At 38.4% G+C, this 12,544-nt stretch overlaps 2 protein-coding genes across 3 annotated transcripts; both read left to right on the top strand.

Annotated features, from left to right (window-relative positions):
* The first annotated feature begins 76 nt into the window (after positions 1-76).
* On the top strand, positions 77-4,514 carry LOC117292696 (cytochrome c oxidase subunit 7A2, mitochondrial-like). Its single transcript, XM_033774838.1, has 3 exons — positions 77-184; positions 1,908-2,006; positions 2,548-4,514. The coding sequence occupies exons 1-3, from the start codon at positions 170-172 to the stop codon at positions 2,683-2,685; spliced, it is 252 nt and encodes an 83-aa protein (XP_033630729.1). The 5' UTR covers positions 77-169; the 3' UTR covers positions 2,686-4,514.
* Positions 4,515-5,672: 1,158 nt separating this feature from the next.
* Positions 5,673-12,544, top strand: LOC117298725 (ankyrin repeat and EF-hand domain-containing protein 1-like). 2 transcript variants are annotated; one of them, XM_033782053.1, is made up of 7 exons: positions 5,673-6,614; positions 7,234-7,433; positions 7,964-8,237; positions 8,618-9,437; positions 9,909-10,135; positions 10,692-10,897; positions 11,337-12,544. In XM_033782053.1, exons 1-7 carry the CDS (start codon positions 6,269-6,271, stop codon positions 11,616-11,618), a joined length of 2,355 nt encoding a protein of 784 aa, XP_033637944.1. In that variant the 5' UTR covers positions 5,673-6,268; the 3' UTR covers positions 11,619-12,544. The 2 variants fall into 2 exon arrangements, with proteins under 2 accessions (XP_033637944.1, XP_033637936.1); XM_033782045.1 differs by having other exon boundaries at positions 11,334-12,544.

The following is a 12,544-nucleotide window of genomic DNA, read 5'->3' as shown; positions in this document are numbered from 1 at the left end:
TTTCTTTAGACTTGATTTTGTCCGGTACCCAGAACCACTTCTTATATTTTAAGCTTTATACTTGCATGGAACCAGTTCATACATGCAAAACGCATTAGAAGAGTACGACAAAATTGTTTTGAGTGGAAATTAAAACAAGAACGCTGGTATTTCGCCATATAGATAGACAATGAATAGGGTATTGGTAAGTGAATTGAGTTAATTTTCACATGAACCGTTACTTTAAGCTTATTTTGGGAGTATATGTCAACTCAAGTGATTGATATTTTGTCGTAAAAAAGCATTTAGTAAGCCACGGAATTCACGGACTGAGTGAGAGTGGTGGGAGGAATCGTTCGTGCGTGTTTTTTTGGCCGTGAGGGAGAGGGCGCCCTCCTAAATAATGGATTATGTTTTGCACGTACTCCTTTTATATTTGTATTCATTCATGTGGTATAAAGACTGAAATAAGTTATGCAGTCCTGAAATGTTGACTACAAATAAAGCATACGACCGAAGAGTTAAAAGACGGATAACTTTCCGCACTTCGCCACCACTTTTTCACTAATTTTTACAAAATGGGATATCTCGTTGAGGTAAATTAGATACTATATTATTTCATATCGAATGAAAAAGTGTTGGCGCAATACGGAAACTTCCTCAAAAGACAAATATTTCTTGAGACGAGAAAAGACTCAAGACAAGAGAAATGAAATTGAATTTTGAAAGATTGAAAATAAATACACACAGCAAGCAAGGACCAGCATGTATCACTGAGAGTGAGACAGAGAGTCAGACTCGACTTTTGCTACTCATTCCGTGGGTGTATGATGATCTCGCCACAATGTTTTTAATTTTCCGATTGCCATAATGATCGTAATGATCATAAACCCCTGGGAGTGTGACTTTGAAATATCTAAATACACTTCACTGGATATTTAAATGAGACCTGTCATGTGGCAGTGGCAGTTTCAGTGTTGTTGATCCATTCTGTGTTTTAAAGACTTATCTACGCAGAGCGGGCTGTCAAAAGACGCATCAAGTCATAGAGCAACTAGTCACCTCTATTTCTTTTCTGATCTTGTTCCATTTTAGGATGACAAACGATTTCCTAAAAACATGATTTATTTTAAATGTACTGCGTTGAAGTTAACATGTGAACTAAGCGCCTGACAAATGCTTGAATGTTTTAACAAGTGTGTTAGGCAAATCGGGATTGATTTTCAGTGCTGTCCTTCCAGTTATGAGTAGAGTATTAATGAGGCTGCATTAGACTAAGTCCTGTCAAATAAGTTTAGTAGCACGACTGTGCGAAAATCACTGCCCTCAACCCTGTAGTCCAGTATAAATTTTAAACCTTGTTAAAACTATACATGGTAGTCTTTGGAGTGCTTCAAAGGCACTGGACACTATTGGTAATTACTCAAAATAATTGTTATCATGATAAAAACGTACTTGGTAACGAGCAATGCATAGCAAAAACATTGTGAGAAACGGCTCCATTTGAAGTTATGTAGTTTTTGAGAAAGAAGTAATTTTTATTTTTATTTTGAGACCTCAGGATTAGATTTTGAGGTCCCAAAACCAGCATCTAAAAGTGCACAACTTCGTGGTCAAGGGTATTTTTTCTTATTATTATCTCAGAACTTTGACGACTAAAGGTTTGTTATTTTGTGCGTATATGTTGAGACACACCAAGTGAGAAAACTGGTCTTTGACAAATACCAAAGGTTCTACAAGTTGAGCAAGTTGCAATTGCAAGCATTATTTTCATTTAGTAGTTTCACCACTCTTTACTTCAAATGAGGATTATTTGCAGCCGTTTACCCAATTTCCACAAATATTTTTGAAACTTCTAAAAGATATTTATACTTGTCATTTTAAATAACTAAAAACAATAAGTAAATTCCTAAATTTGTTGTTAACAGATGCTGAGGTCCCTGGTTCCCCAGGCCAGGTTGAACTTCTCCACTAGTGTTAGGTCACAGCTTGAAAGCAAAATCAAGGAGGGCCAATCTAAGTTTCAGGTGAGTTGAACTGCTGCTGTCATGAAGTTTAAAACAAATGAATCAAACAGAAAAACAGGGTCCTAGTGTTCATCCTTGAGATAAGAAGGGTCAAAGAATTCTTTCTACATTGGTCAGAAAAATACAAAATCAGAAAAAGTTTTGGAAGTGTAATGTGGCACCAAAGCAAGAGCCATGTTCATGTTGACCAGGATTATCAAAACTGAGTCATCTACTGTACATTGTTATTCTACCGTAGTGTTTGGAAAATGTAATTCATTAACTGGAGTTCTAAGGCTGTGTCTGATTAAGTGGCTTCAGCAGTGGCTATGGCCGGAGCGCTATAACTGTTTATTCTTCAACATTGCTGTTGCAGACAATGGCCATAGCTGCATTTGAAGTGGCTGAATTTGGACTCTGCCCTTACTGTATTAGTTTGGCTAAATGCCTTCTTTCTCCAGCAAAATCTATTTAACACACAGTAAAAAGAATTGCATTGCTAGATTGTACAATCACTTTGAAGTCAACCAGCTAGCCGCCCCTTCTTTATATCTCTTGACAGAGTGATAACGGACTTCCAATTCATCTTAAAGGAGGCGGCTTTGACACATTCACCTATGCCACTATCATGGGACTGACGGTGGTTGGCACGGCATTGACCTGTTACTCCCTGTTTGATTACTCAATGCCCAAGAAGTAGATGATCTCCTTGTAAAAACCCACATTGCTTTGAAGAGGTTCCTCAACATGTCCCCTTTTTCCTCCCTCCGTCTCCTCCGTCTGTTTCTGTAGACCAATGATTGGCAGAATGAAGCCGTCAAAGCTGGAAGGAATGTCGATCCCAGAGTTCGGATAGCCTACAATGCAGCCATGAGTATTGCTGGAGTCTGTTTTGCCTTCCTGGGCTACGCTTTCTATATTGCTGCTGGTAAAGCTGAACAAAAGAGAAAGACTTGAACAATTATATGGACAACAAACATACGAGATTACTTTGCATATATAATGATACAATCTGCAATTTTTGTACTATAACATCATTGCTGTCGATAGTGATCATGAAAACTTGAAATGGTTATCCTTTATACACATGTACATTACCCACAGATAAAAGTTTGAAATGTACAGTTTCATACAGCAGTGACAAAAGGGCCGGCCAGTCCTTTGCTGAATAAATCTTTCTTCATTACAGCATTGCGACGAGTCGTAGATAGATCGATGGTCCTAGGTGGAGTCTATTAATGTTTTTTACCACTGGGTAAAAAAAACACAATTCTGCGTAATGTTTACACTAGTGCAGAAACATAAACCATCTCTGCATTTTTGCTTGAGAGTAAAATAAAAATCACACAGTAATCAATGCAATGTTAACTCATCTCTGTCCCTTTTTCTGCCTATCTTTGGTCAATATATTTTGAGGAGCCTTATTTCATCGCATCTTTAACATGACAATTTCTTTTGTTTAGGGCAGTTTAAATTGTGTTTGCATGTTAGTGTATAAATGAGCAACCTTGTGTTTTAATATTAAATAGATACAATATTGATGTGAATTGATCACAGATCTGCAAAAGCATGAGTTTCAGGATGATTGTCTTTTAAACTGCAAAAGCATGAGTTTCAGGATGATTGTCTTTTAAACAAATCGTCAATTCAACTGGAAATTGTTTATTTATTTGCCAATAACTCTCATAATTAAATACATGACAATGTGATTTTGTAGAATTGTCAAGGAACAATACTTTTTCATATTCAATTGTAATGGTAATAATAGGTTCTAGACATCAATATAATAATAACAAAACTGCTCATCAAGTTCATCAAGTAGCTTAAAGCACTAAGCAGCTTTGCTAAGCAGAATGCTTTATCATTTAAATTCTTTGAAATGATGCTTGTCTGATTTTGCCTTGCATTTGAGTGTGTTAGCTGCGAATGCTAAAAAAACCGAAACAAGTGTGATAAAACATGTCACAGGAAAGAATAGTGCCCAAATATCTGCAGTACAGTGATACTATATTCCTTTATAGGCCTATTGCATTTTTCTTACACATGATCAGATTGTATGATCATCCATCAACTATGTGAATGGCTCTGGCAAAACAGTGAACTTTAACCTAATAACAAGTGTGATATAGGTAAATCGTGAAAATCGTTCCAAACCAAACAGTGTTTTTGTTGTATTTTGATTAACCAGAGTCTTGAGAAAATGTTCTATAATATGGTGACATGAAAATCTCCAATTGGTCACTGAGATTTAATATCGCCATTTCCTTGGCTCAGCTGTAAGACATTATGGTAAATGTTGAGGAGATTAGGGTTTTGCCAGAGGTGGGATTCGTAATTCTAGAATATTTCTTGTTTGACATGGTGTGATTACAAACTGTAAATTTGTTCTAGAAGCAGAAATACTACACAGATTGGCTGACACAACTACTACACAGATTGGCTGACACAATGTTTTGTTTTTAATTCATGATTGGTGGTACAGGTTGAGAGTGTTCGTTAATTTGAATAAAGTTTCACCTTATTATATTATAATTTTTGTTTTGAATTTTTTGCTTTCTTTCTTTGTTCTCCTGGTGTTTTGTATTAGTTTAGTGTTCTATGAAACAAATGAAGAACTAGCTGGGATTGCAAACTGTTCGAAAAATGAGAGAATATTCTTGTGAAACTGTTTTACAAATATGTTGCAGTAATTGGACTGTTGTCTCTAGAGTAGCATGGTCTCCCAATAATAAGGTATATTAACATCTCACTTGTTAATTGGAATCCTATTGGAAAGTCATCATGTTACACATGTGTTCTTATCTGTTGCACGGCTGTCGGCTTAAGTTTTTGCTACTTCGGGCTCTATAGCTTGCATACTTGTAGGTAATTACCTCAAGTAACACATTTTATTGATGAAAAGCATTTCTTAACAGAAACTTAAAATTATGAGAAAATACCAAGTCTTTGAAGAGTGTATGTAAAAGCCAAGTCCAGTTTTTAAACTTTTCTGACATTTTGTTAAAGAAGTACTAGCTCAAAAAAAATTGACTAAAAACTAGGGAAAAGGTTTGCAGATTTGTTTTTAACTAAGTCGTCTCTTAGTTAAAAACAAATCTGCAAACCTTTTTCTCTAGTTTTTAAGGGGGGAAACGAATTTGGATAAATGAAACGTATTATTTCTAAGAAGATTAAATTGGGCCAGCAGGCCACACGAAGCGAGGACTAAAATACAAAGACAAATGTTTTATGGTAGGGGCTGTGAAGCAATAGATTATAAGATTGTGAAAACAAGACTACAGTTAGGGAATACGGTTAGTAAGTTGAGTAATACTAGGGGCTAAAGCTGGCAGAAGAAATCAGAATAATTAATAACCTATGTTCCTATTCTAATTTCTAACTCCATGATAAATGATTAGGCCTACATGACTGTTGGTAAATCGTCAGATGTAAGCTATGTACTATCTAAAATACAACGGTCAAATGTTTCCACAAATATCTGAATTATTCATACCCCCAACCTCCCACTTCAAACAAGCCGCATTGATAAGGAAATGAGCAGGATGAATTATTCATAATGCTTGACCGCATTTTATCAGCGTTAAGAGATCTGCCCGTATTGAAAGGTAAACAACACAGCCGTGGTGCAGCCATGACAACCGGCTGCTTGTATGGCTCCCTTTTGTGCACGATTTATGATTGTGCGCGGTTCCGTGTGGGAAGTACACGTCCAGTCCGATCTCAAATGTACCGAATTCGTCTGTTCTTCTAGAAATCCACACTAATTTTCTGTGAAAAGGTGTTTAACTGTGATATGAGGATCCATCCTTTTGCCAATCCGTCTGCCCGGGGAAGAATGGAACGTTAATTGATACTCGGGTGACTAAGTGGACACCTGTCTCCTCCGCAACTTGGCAAGTGTACATCTGTGTTGAACTCCCTGGAAACTTTTTTTATAACAGGTGGCGAAGAATACATGCGGTATAAATTGGATCGCCCAGTTTCGTGTTTTCGAATTTGGATTCTTTGTTGTGAAATTCAAGATTTCGTCTGAGTCCATCCAACGTTTTGCATCGTGTTATTGTGGACGTTTGTTTGTTGCCGGGTGGTAGACATCCAGAAACATCATCCGAGCAAAGACATTTAATCCCAGATTTTTGATAACTCGAATTTTATTAGTTTACTCAACGGTGTGTACATAAAAAAACCCTGATAACACCAGCAAGTAATCTACTCAATATTCTAAAAATGCTCTCAAATTTTTAATTTTAAAACATATTTGGAGAGATAAATATTTCCCAAAAATGCCGATCGCACAGACACGACTGGAGATCCTCCAAATTCACAAATTCCTGCAGTGCGTTCGCAACCAGGATAAGGAACAAATTGAGAAACTCTGCTCACACGGAGTGCCGCATTTGATCAACTACAGCGAGCCGAACGATGGGGAGACTGGGTTGCACCTGGCGGCCCGAGTCAACGATGAGGACATGGTCAAGTTCCTCCTGGGGCTCGGAGCTCACCCAAACGTGGTCGATTTGAAAGGCAGGACTTCGGCCATGAGAGCTGCCGAGTTTGGACATGTGCAGACTTTGGAAGTTCTTGCCACTGCTGGATCGGACATGAAAATCAAAGATGCCGAAGGAAAAGGTATTACTTTGTGACCTATGAGAACTTAGACCCAGTAACTGTGGCGCTGTTCTATTTTTTTATGTATAAAATATCTTTGAAAAAATATTTTTTTAAATGAGTTTAGCGCCCCAGTTACTTGGTCTAATAAGAACTGAGACTTGTAAACCTGCTGTTGGTTAACAATTATGTGTTGGATACTTTGGCAACTCTATAATTCAGATCTATAATTGTTGATAAAAACATCATCTTGCGTATAAATATCAATATGTCTTTGTTATTCATTTTAAATATCAGTGCATCAGTTGTACAAACAAACAAACAAACAAACAGAGAAACCCATTATAAATGGCCGCACTTTAGACAGAATAAGCAAACATCAGAATTCATAAGAATTCCATCCATCTGGAAATACCCAAACTACAACCTGCAATAAACAAACAGATTAAATTAGTAAAAACCTTGTATTACAACTAAACAATCAACAAGACTATATCCATATGTTTGTTTACAAACAATCTTCATTCAAAAGTGTTGAAAGAATGGTGTGGATTAAAAAAAGTGAGGTTTCACTGTATTTAGAAGAAAAACAAATTCAACTCGCTTACTTTGACTTTTGTTGTTTCCTCTTTGTCATCAGGCATCCTTTTCTACTGCATCCTGCCAACCAGTCGCCACGCCAAATGCACACAGATAGTCTTGGAGTGCAACGCAGAGTGCAACAACGTAGCCAACGATGGCATGCCACTACTTGTCCTAGCTTGCATGGATTCGGTAGAAAATGAGAAGATATGCCTTCAGTTTCTGGAGAACAGTGCCGACCCAAATGGTGTCCAACCGGTAGGTTCCTTGTGTGGTGCTCTTGAGCTAGTTGCAATAATCAGAACCCTCCTCCCTCCGTCGGAAGGAGGGCTACAATAATCGCAAGTACTTTTGAGCAGGCCTTTGTGATAGAAGGTTTCAGTTGCCAGAAGGCTACTAGAGATTGAATGTGGGAAGGCATCTCTGGTCGTATTCTAAGGGCTACACCTGATTAGTGAGCATGAGCAGTGCCTTTTTTAGTTGTTCACACTGCAGTAAAGCAGGCCGTGTTCCATTTTTTACCAGCTGATTTTTAGTTATCCAGGCATGATATTCTTTCACTGATTTCTAAATGGAAAATCACCTGGCCTTTTCCATTGTTCTCAGCAATAATAACAACAGAAAGAATTGGTAAATGCCACACCCACTATCATCTGAAGAGTGTCCTATTCACACTTAAAAAACACTTCAAAAGTAACAAAATTACAAGCTTAATAACTGTTGGCACTTATCGTTGTCTCCTCTGGGAAAGTACTAAACTCATCTAAATAACTGCTTTCTTCATACAGTCCTCCAACAAGACGCCCTTAATTGAAGCAGCTCGAAGTGGAAGCATCTCTGTGGTCCGAGCAATCTTAACGAGAGGGGGACAAGTTAATGCCATGGATAAGAACAAGAGGACAGCCATCCATCATGCCGCAATGAACGGCCATTTTGATGTTGTGCGCCTTCTAGCCAGCTACGGCGCAGACCTCAACATGCAAGATGTTATTGGAAACAACATGATTCATTATGCAGCTGAAGGGGGCTTCGCCAACTGCTTGAAATATTTGTCACAAAGAGGTAGGTTTGAGTAAATGGGTGGAGGATGAGAAAATTTATTTTTATGCCATGTTTGAATCAAGCGGCTACAGCTATGAGTGTTGGTATACACTTGTTAGATTGCTTTATTTCCCTTAGTATTTAAAAACATTTTAAAAAAACATCAACACAATTTCAAGTAGAGAGTCAATACCAATTGTCTTACCATAAAATGTTTTTTTTTTCTAAATATTTCTGATTTTCTTTTTTCAATAATCACAACATATACATTGTTCAGAAACAAATATTTTGCAGGCTATTAAAAAATTTTACATTCTGGGTTTATCAAATCTTTTAGTCAGACTGTTACACTTCATAACAAGAACAAATATTCCTCAATTTTCAAATGTTTATCTTCACAGGATGCAAAGCAAACCTTAAGAATGATGATGGCCTCCTTCCCAAAGTCATTGCCAAGAACAAGGGCTTCAAAGACGTCATGAAGGAGTGTCGCAAGGCAGAACGGCTCTCGAAGAAACTCCAGGGTGGCGGAAAAGCACCAGCAGAAGGCTGGGCTGTCAAAGTTTACGACTGGAGCTTCGAACATCAGACCAAACTTCTGGAGAGATTCCAGGGTATTGATACAGACGGTAACGAGGTGATATCAAAGGACGATTTTTACGACTCGCTTGTGACTCTGGAAGCACCCATAGATGAAAACAGTTTCAAGGCACTCTTCCTGCTGCACGACAAGACAAAGGAAGGAGTAATCAACTATCATGAATTCCTAGCCGGGAAGAAATACGTCCACAAAACTTACCTCATGTCAGCGTTTGAGAAGAAGGAAAAAAAGAAGAAGGGTAAGAAGGGAAAGAAGAAGAAAGGCAAGACAAAGGTCCCGATGCCCATATGCGTTGGCGTTGAGGGCGCTAGAACTGAGTACGGCGAGCCCCCAGAACACCTTATACACAGACACGTACCGTTTACAGATACAGGACGTTTTGATCGCGACCACCCGCCAGACCATCCGATACAGGATGACTCGGCCTGGTACCTCCACTTCCCGGAAAAGACGTATATTAATATCACAGATGCAACTAAGATGACAGACATGGACTCTCTGAAGCAAGCTTATACACACGGTCGGTCGGTCAACACCCAGGATAAGTACTACAAGACGGCACTAATGATTGCATGTGCACACGGCAATGTGGAGATGATGAAGTATCTATTAGATAACGGGTGAGTGGAAAAAAGTTCAGCCAAAACAGTAGGGAAAATTTGAGTACAGCAAGAAAAAGAGAAATAAATTGACAGAGAAAGCTAAAATTGAGTTCTTATGAGATTTAGCAGATTTCAATGGTAAACAAAAATCAATAATTTTGAACACCCTTCTCTGGTGTTGTTCAGAAAGACCCATTACGTCATCACCTATGTTATGTCATTTGTCGGAGCCCCATTTTGTGTAGCTGCTTTGTTGAAACATGGTGGTAAAACAGAGTAACATCCCACAAATGACACAAAATTATTGTCATTTTTATTTAAGCTGTCAACAGAAGAAGTGTGGCTAGTTTTACAAAACCTTGAGGGTAGAGCCTAAATTATAATCGATAATTATGAAAAATACAGTGGTTTAACAGAGGTTAAAAATTACAACTAAATGATAAACAACCACGTTATAAACAAGTTTGTTTTCTTTTTTTCGTTTCGCAGTGCCAACGTCAACTGCCAAGATAACTTCAGATGGACGCCATTACATCACGCCTGCCTCTCTGGCCAGCTGGACGCCGTCAAGATGTTGGTTGAACACCAGGCCGACATCAACGCCCAAGCCATGAATGGCGGAACACCCTTAATGAGAGCGATACAGACTTCCTCACCGGACATCGTGTCATTCCTCATCGAGAAAGGATGTAACGTCACATTGGAAAATAGAAAAGGTTAGTTCTGATTTGAATCAAATAAATTTATGAATTCTTAACTCAATCAGTGCCAAGGTTGACATGTTCCCATCTATTTTTCGTATTCAAAAAGCGCCATTATCATGTACAAGCTTTATGTGCTCAAAAAGTGTCATCAATTGAAAAATGTAAGACCCATGTGTTCATTTTATCAGGAGAGGGCATTATCACTCAAGAAATACTGTTGACTTTGGGATGTACCAAGGCAACACAAATCACCAAGATACATTTTTTTGCTGCGAAAAAATATTTTGGGTTCAAAACTCAAACAAAAGCGGGCATTCGTTAGTGTTAACTGAGCTAGGGTTTCCCTTTGTTGTCAGAGAGGCTTTGAAAACCAAACAGTCTGCCATTTTGAAAGTGACTTGTTGTCACTATTGGCTTTCTCTGTCAATGTTCTTTGGTTATTTCGGTTTGTTTTGAAAAGTTTGGTTTCTTAAGTGCACAGTTGAACTCGTGTTAAATTGAATAGTCAAAACAATTACATGTATCCAAAGTATTCCGATTAATATTCTATTTAATGTCCATTTTTCAGGTGATAATGCTCTTGATGTTGCCAAGTGGTGGGCAGACCCAAGAGTCCTGGAGATTGTAAAAGCCAAGTTTGAGACGATTCCTCAGCCAAAGGAAGGAAAGAAGGGAAAAGGCAAGAAAGGACGAGGGAAGAGTGGTCAGAAGAAGGCCCCAGCGAGGGCCCAATCTGTGCCGCCTATACCACAGGGTGGGATGACAACACAACAGGTAAGGATTCACAAGTTTTTCAAGCAATCATGGTTTACAAAAAATGAAAACAAGTACATGTATATCGTAATTTTTGTAATTTGCTATAATCGTGGGATGGCATGGGTGACTAGTTCTTAAAGCCCTCACCTCTCACCAATAAGCCCTTGGTTTGATTTCAGGCTAGGGCCATATGTGAATAGATTTGTGCGCTGATTCCCTCCTATAAACATGTATGACATGAGGGTTTTTCCCAGGGCCCTCCAGTTTTCCTCTCTTCACAAAAATCAAACAATCTTGATCTTTGGCTGTGGTCTGTAGTCATATATGGGTCAATGTGGCTGGCAGTTAAAGGCACCATAATACAAAAATGCTGTTCTTCATAAGAAAAATACTACTACAAAAAATATTAATTTTAAAATAAGGCTTTACTGATGATTGTTGTTTTATCCAACAGCAGGGTGACTCTCCAACCATCACCCCACGTGAGAGAAAGGGGTCCGTCTTGAGAGCTGCATCAGCCATGGCTGGAGGCATCGAACATCCTGAAGACATCACCTACGTCCCATTTGTTGCATGGAGCAACGTACCAAACACCAGAGAGCTCATCGTCAAGAAAGAGCAACGACGGATGCGATTTGGTGACGGGATCGACTTCCCAGACTTCAAGATGCCATTCAAGGACCACTTCATGAAGAAGTCAGAGGCGTTGGGCGGGGTCGATTCGGATGATGAGGATTGAGATGGAGGAAGTTTTGAACAGTTACCATAGTGATGCTGTCATTCGATCAAGCATTGAATGTGCTGTACATTATTCACTGTCTCAGCATATTGTGATAGACTTTTCATTATGCTATGGGTGTTTGTGTCAGGTTCCCTGCCTGCCCGCCCAGGGAAAATGATAGTTCCAAGAGTCGTATCATGACAAGGGAACATGCTATTTTTGTATTCTGCCTTAGCCTTATTTGGGCTACACTGTGTCCGAGTTCATAGCTGCAGCGACGGCTGTTGCTAAATGTGTTGCTATGGGCCTCCTATGCCTTAAACGCATGCTCATTCACCATTAAGCCTATGGCTATGGCTGGAACTGCATTGGCCATCATATAAATCCGTGTGCATGTGTAGACCATGTAGCGTTTGTATGCTAAAAGAGTGACCGTTTACATTCCATGGTCTTTTTGGTGGGTGAAATACTACACTGGTCACATGGAAAATGTTTACATTTTGTATCAAAATTCTTCATAAAATCAAGAGTTTCATAAGGAACAGATGAACAAATTTTGAGATGTGCCCCTTTAAAAATATAAAAGAATGATCAAAATCAGACAGTGTAAGATTGAATGTTTTCTTCCATCGAACTGTGATCAAATCCTACCTGTGGCTCTTTTGTTAACTTGTGAGGCCTCTGGTCACATAGATTGTCTGTAGAAATGCATTCAAGTTTATCAATTTAATAATTTCTAATATTAGGTTTGTGGGTGCATGTAGATGGTAAAAAAAGCTTTTTAGAAGGCAAGCATTTTGTAATTTTTTAATATATTGCTCACAGAAAGGCTTTTATTTCAATGCCAATGAAATAATTTTGAATAATTTTGTACAATCATGAATAAATTATTTCTGTAATAATATCCAGTCGTACAAACTTTTTCAAGTGAAGGATAAAAATGT

This window comes from Asterias rubens, chromosome 1 (assembly GCF_902459465.1).
Source record: "Asterias rubens chromosome 1, eAstRub1.3, whole genome shotgun sequence".
Taxonomy (NCBI): Eukaryota; Metazoa; Echinodermata; class Asteroidea; order Forcipulatida; family Asteriidae; genus Asterias; species Asterias rubens.
This window is presented reverse-complemented; position numbering and strand designations above follow the sequence as displayed.

What these genes read in the sequence shown, in the direction of transcription:
- LOC117292696 (XM_033774838.1), top strand. An exon ending in AGGGCCAATCTAAGTTTCAG is followed by an intron (nt 2,007 to 2,547) that starts GTGAGTTGAACT and finishes ATCTCTTGACAG; the next exon opens with AGTGATAACGGACTTCCAAT.
- LOC117298725 (XM_033782045.1), top strand. Translation starts at nt 6,269, where the DNA reads ATGCCGATCGCACAGACACGACTGGAGATCCTCCAAATTCACAAATTC. An exon ending in ACCCAAATGGTGTCCAACCG is followed by an intron (nt 7,434 to 7,963) that starts GTAGGTTCCTTG and finishes TTCTTCATACAG; the next exon opens with TCCTCCAACAAGACGCCCTT. An exon ending in GAAATATTTGTCACAAAGAG is followed by an intron (nt 8,238 to 8,617) that starts GTAGGTTTGAGT and finishes TTATCTTCACAG; the next exon opens with GATGCAAAGCAAACCTTAAG.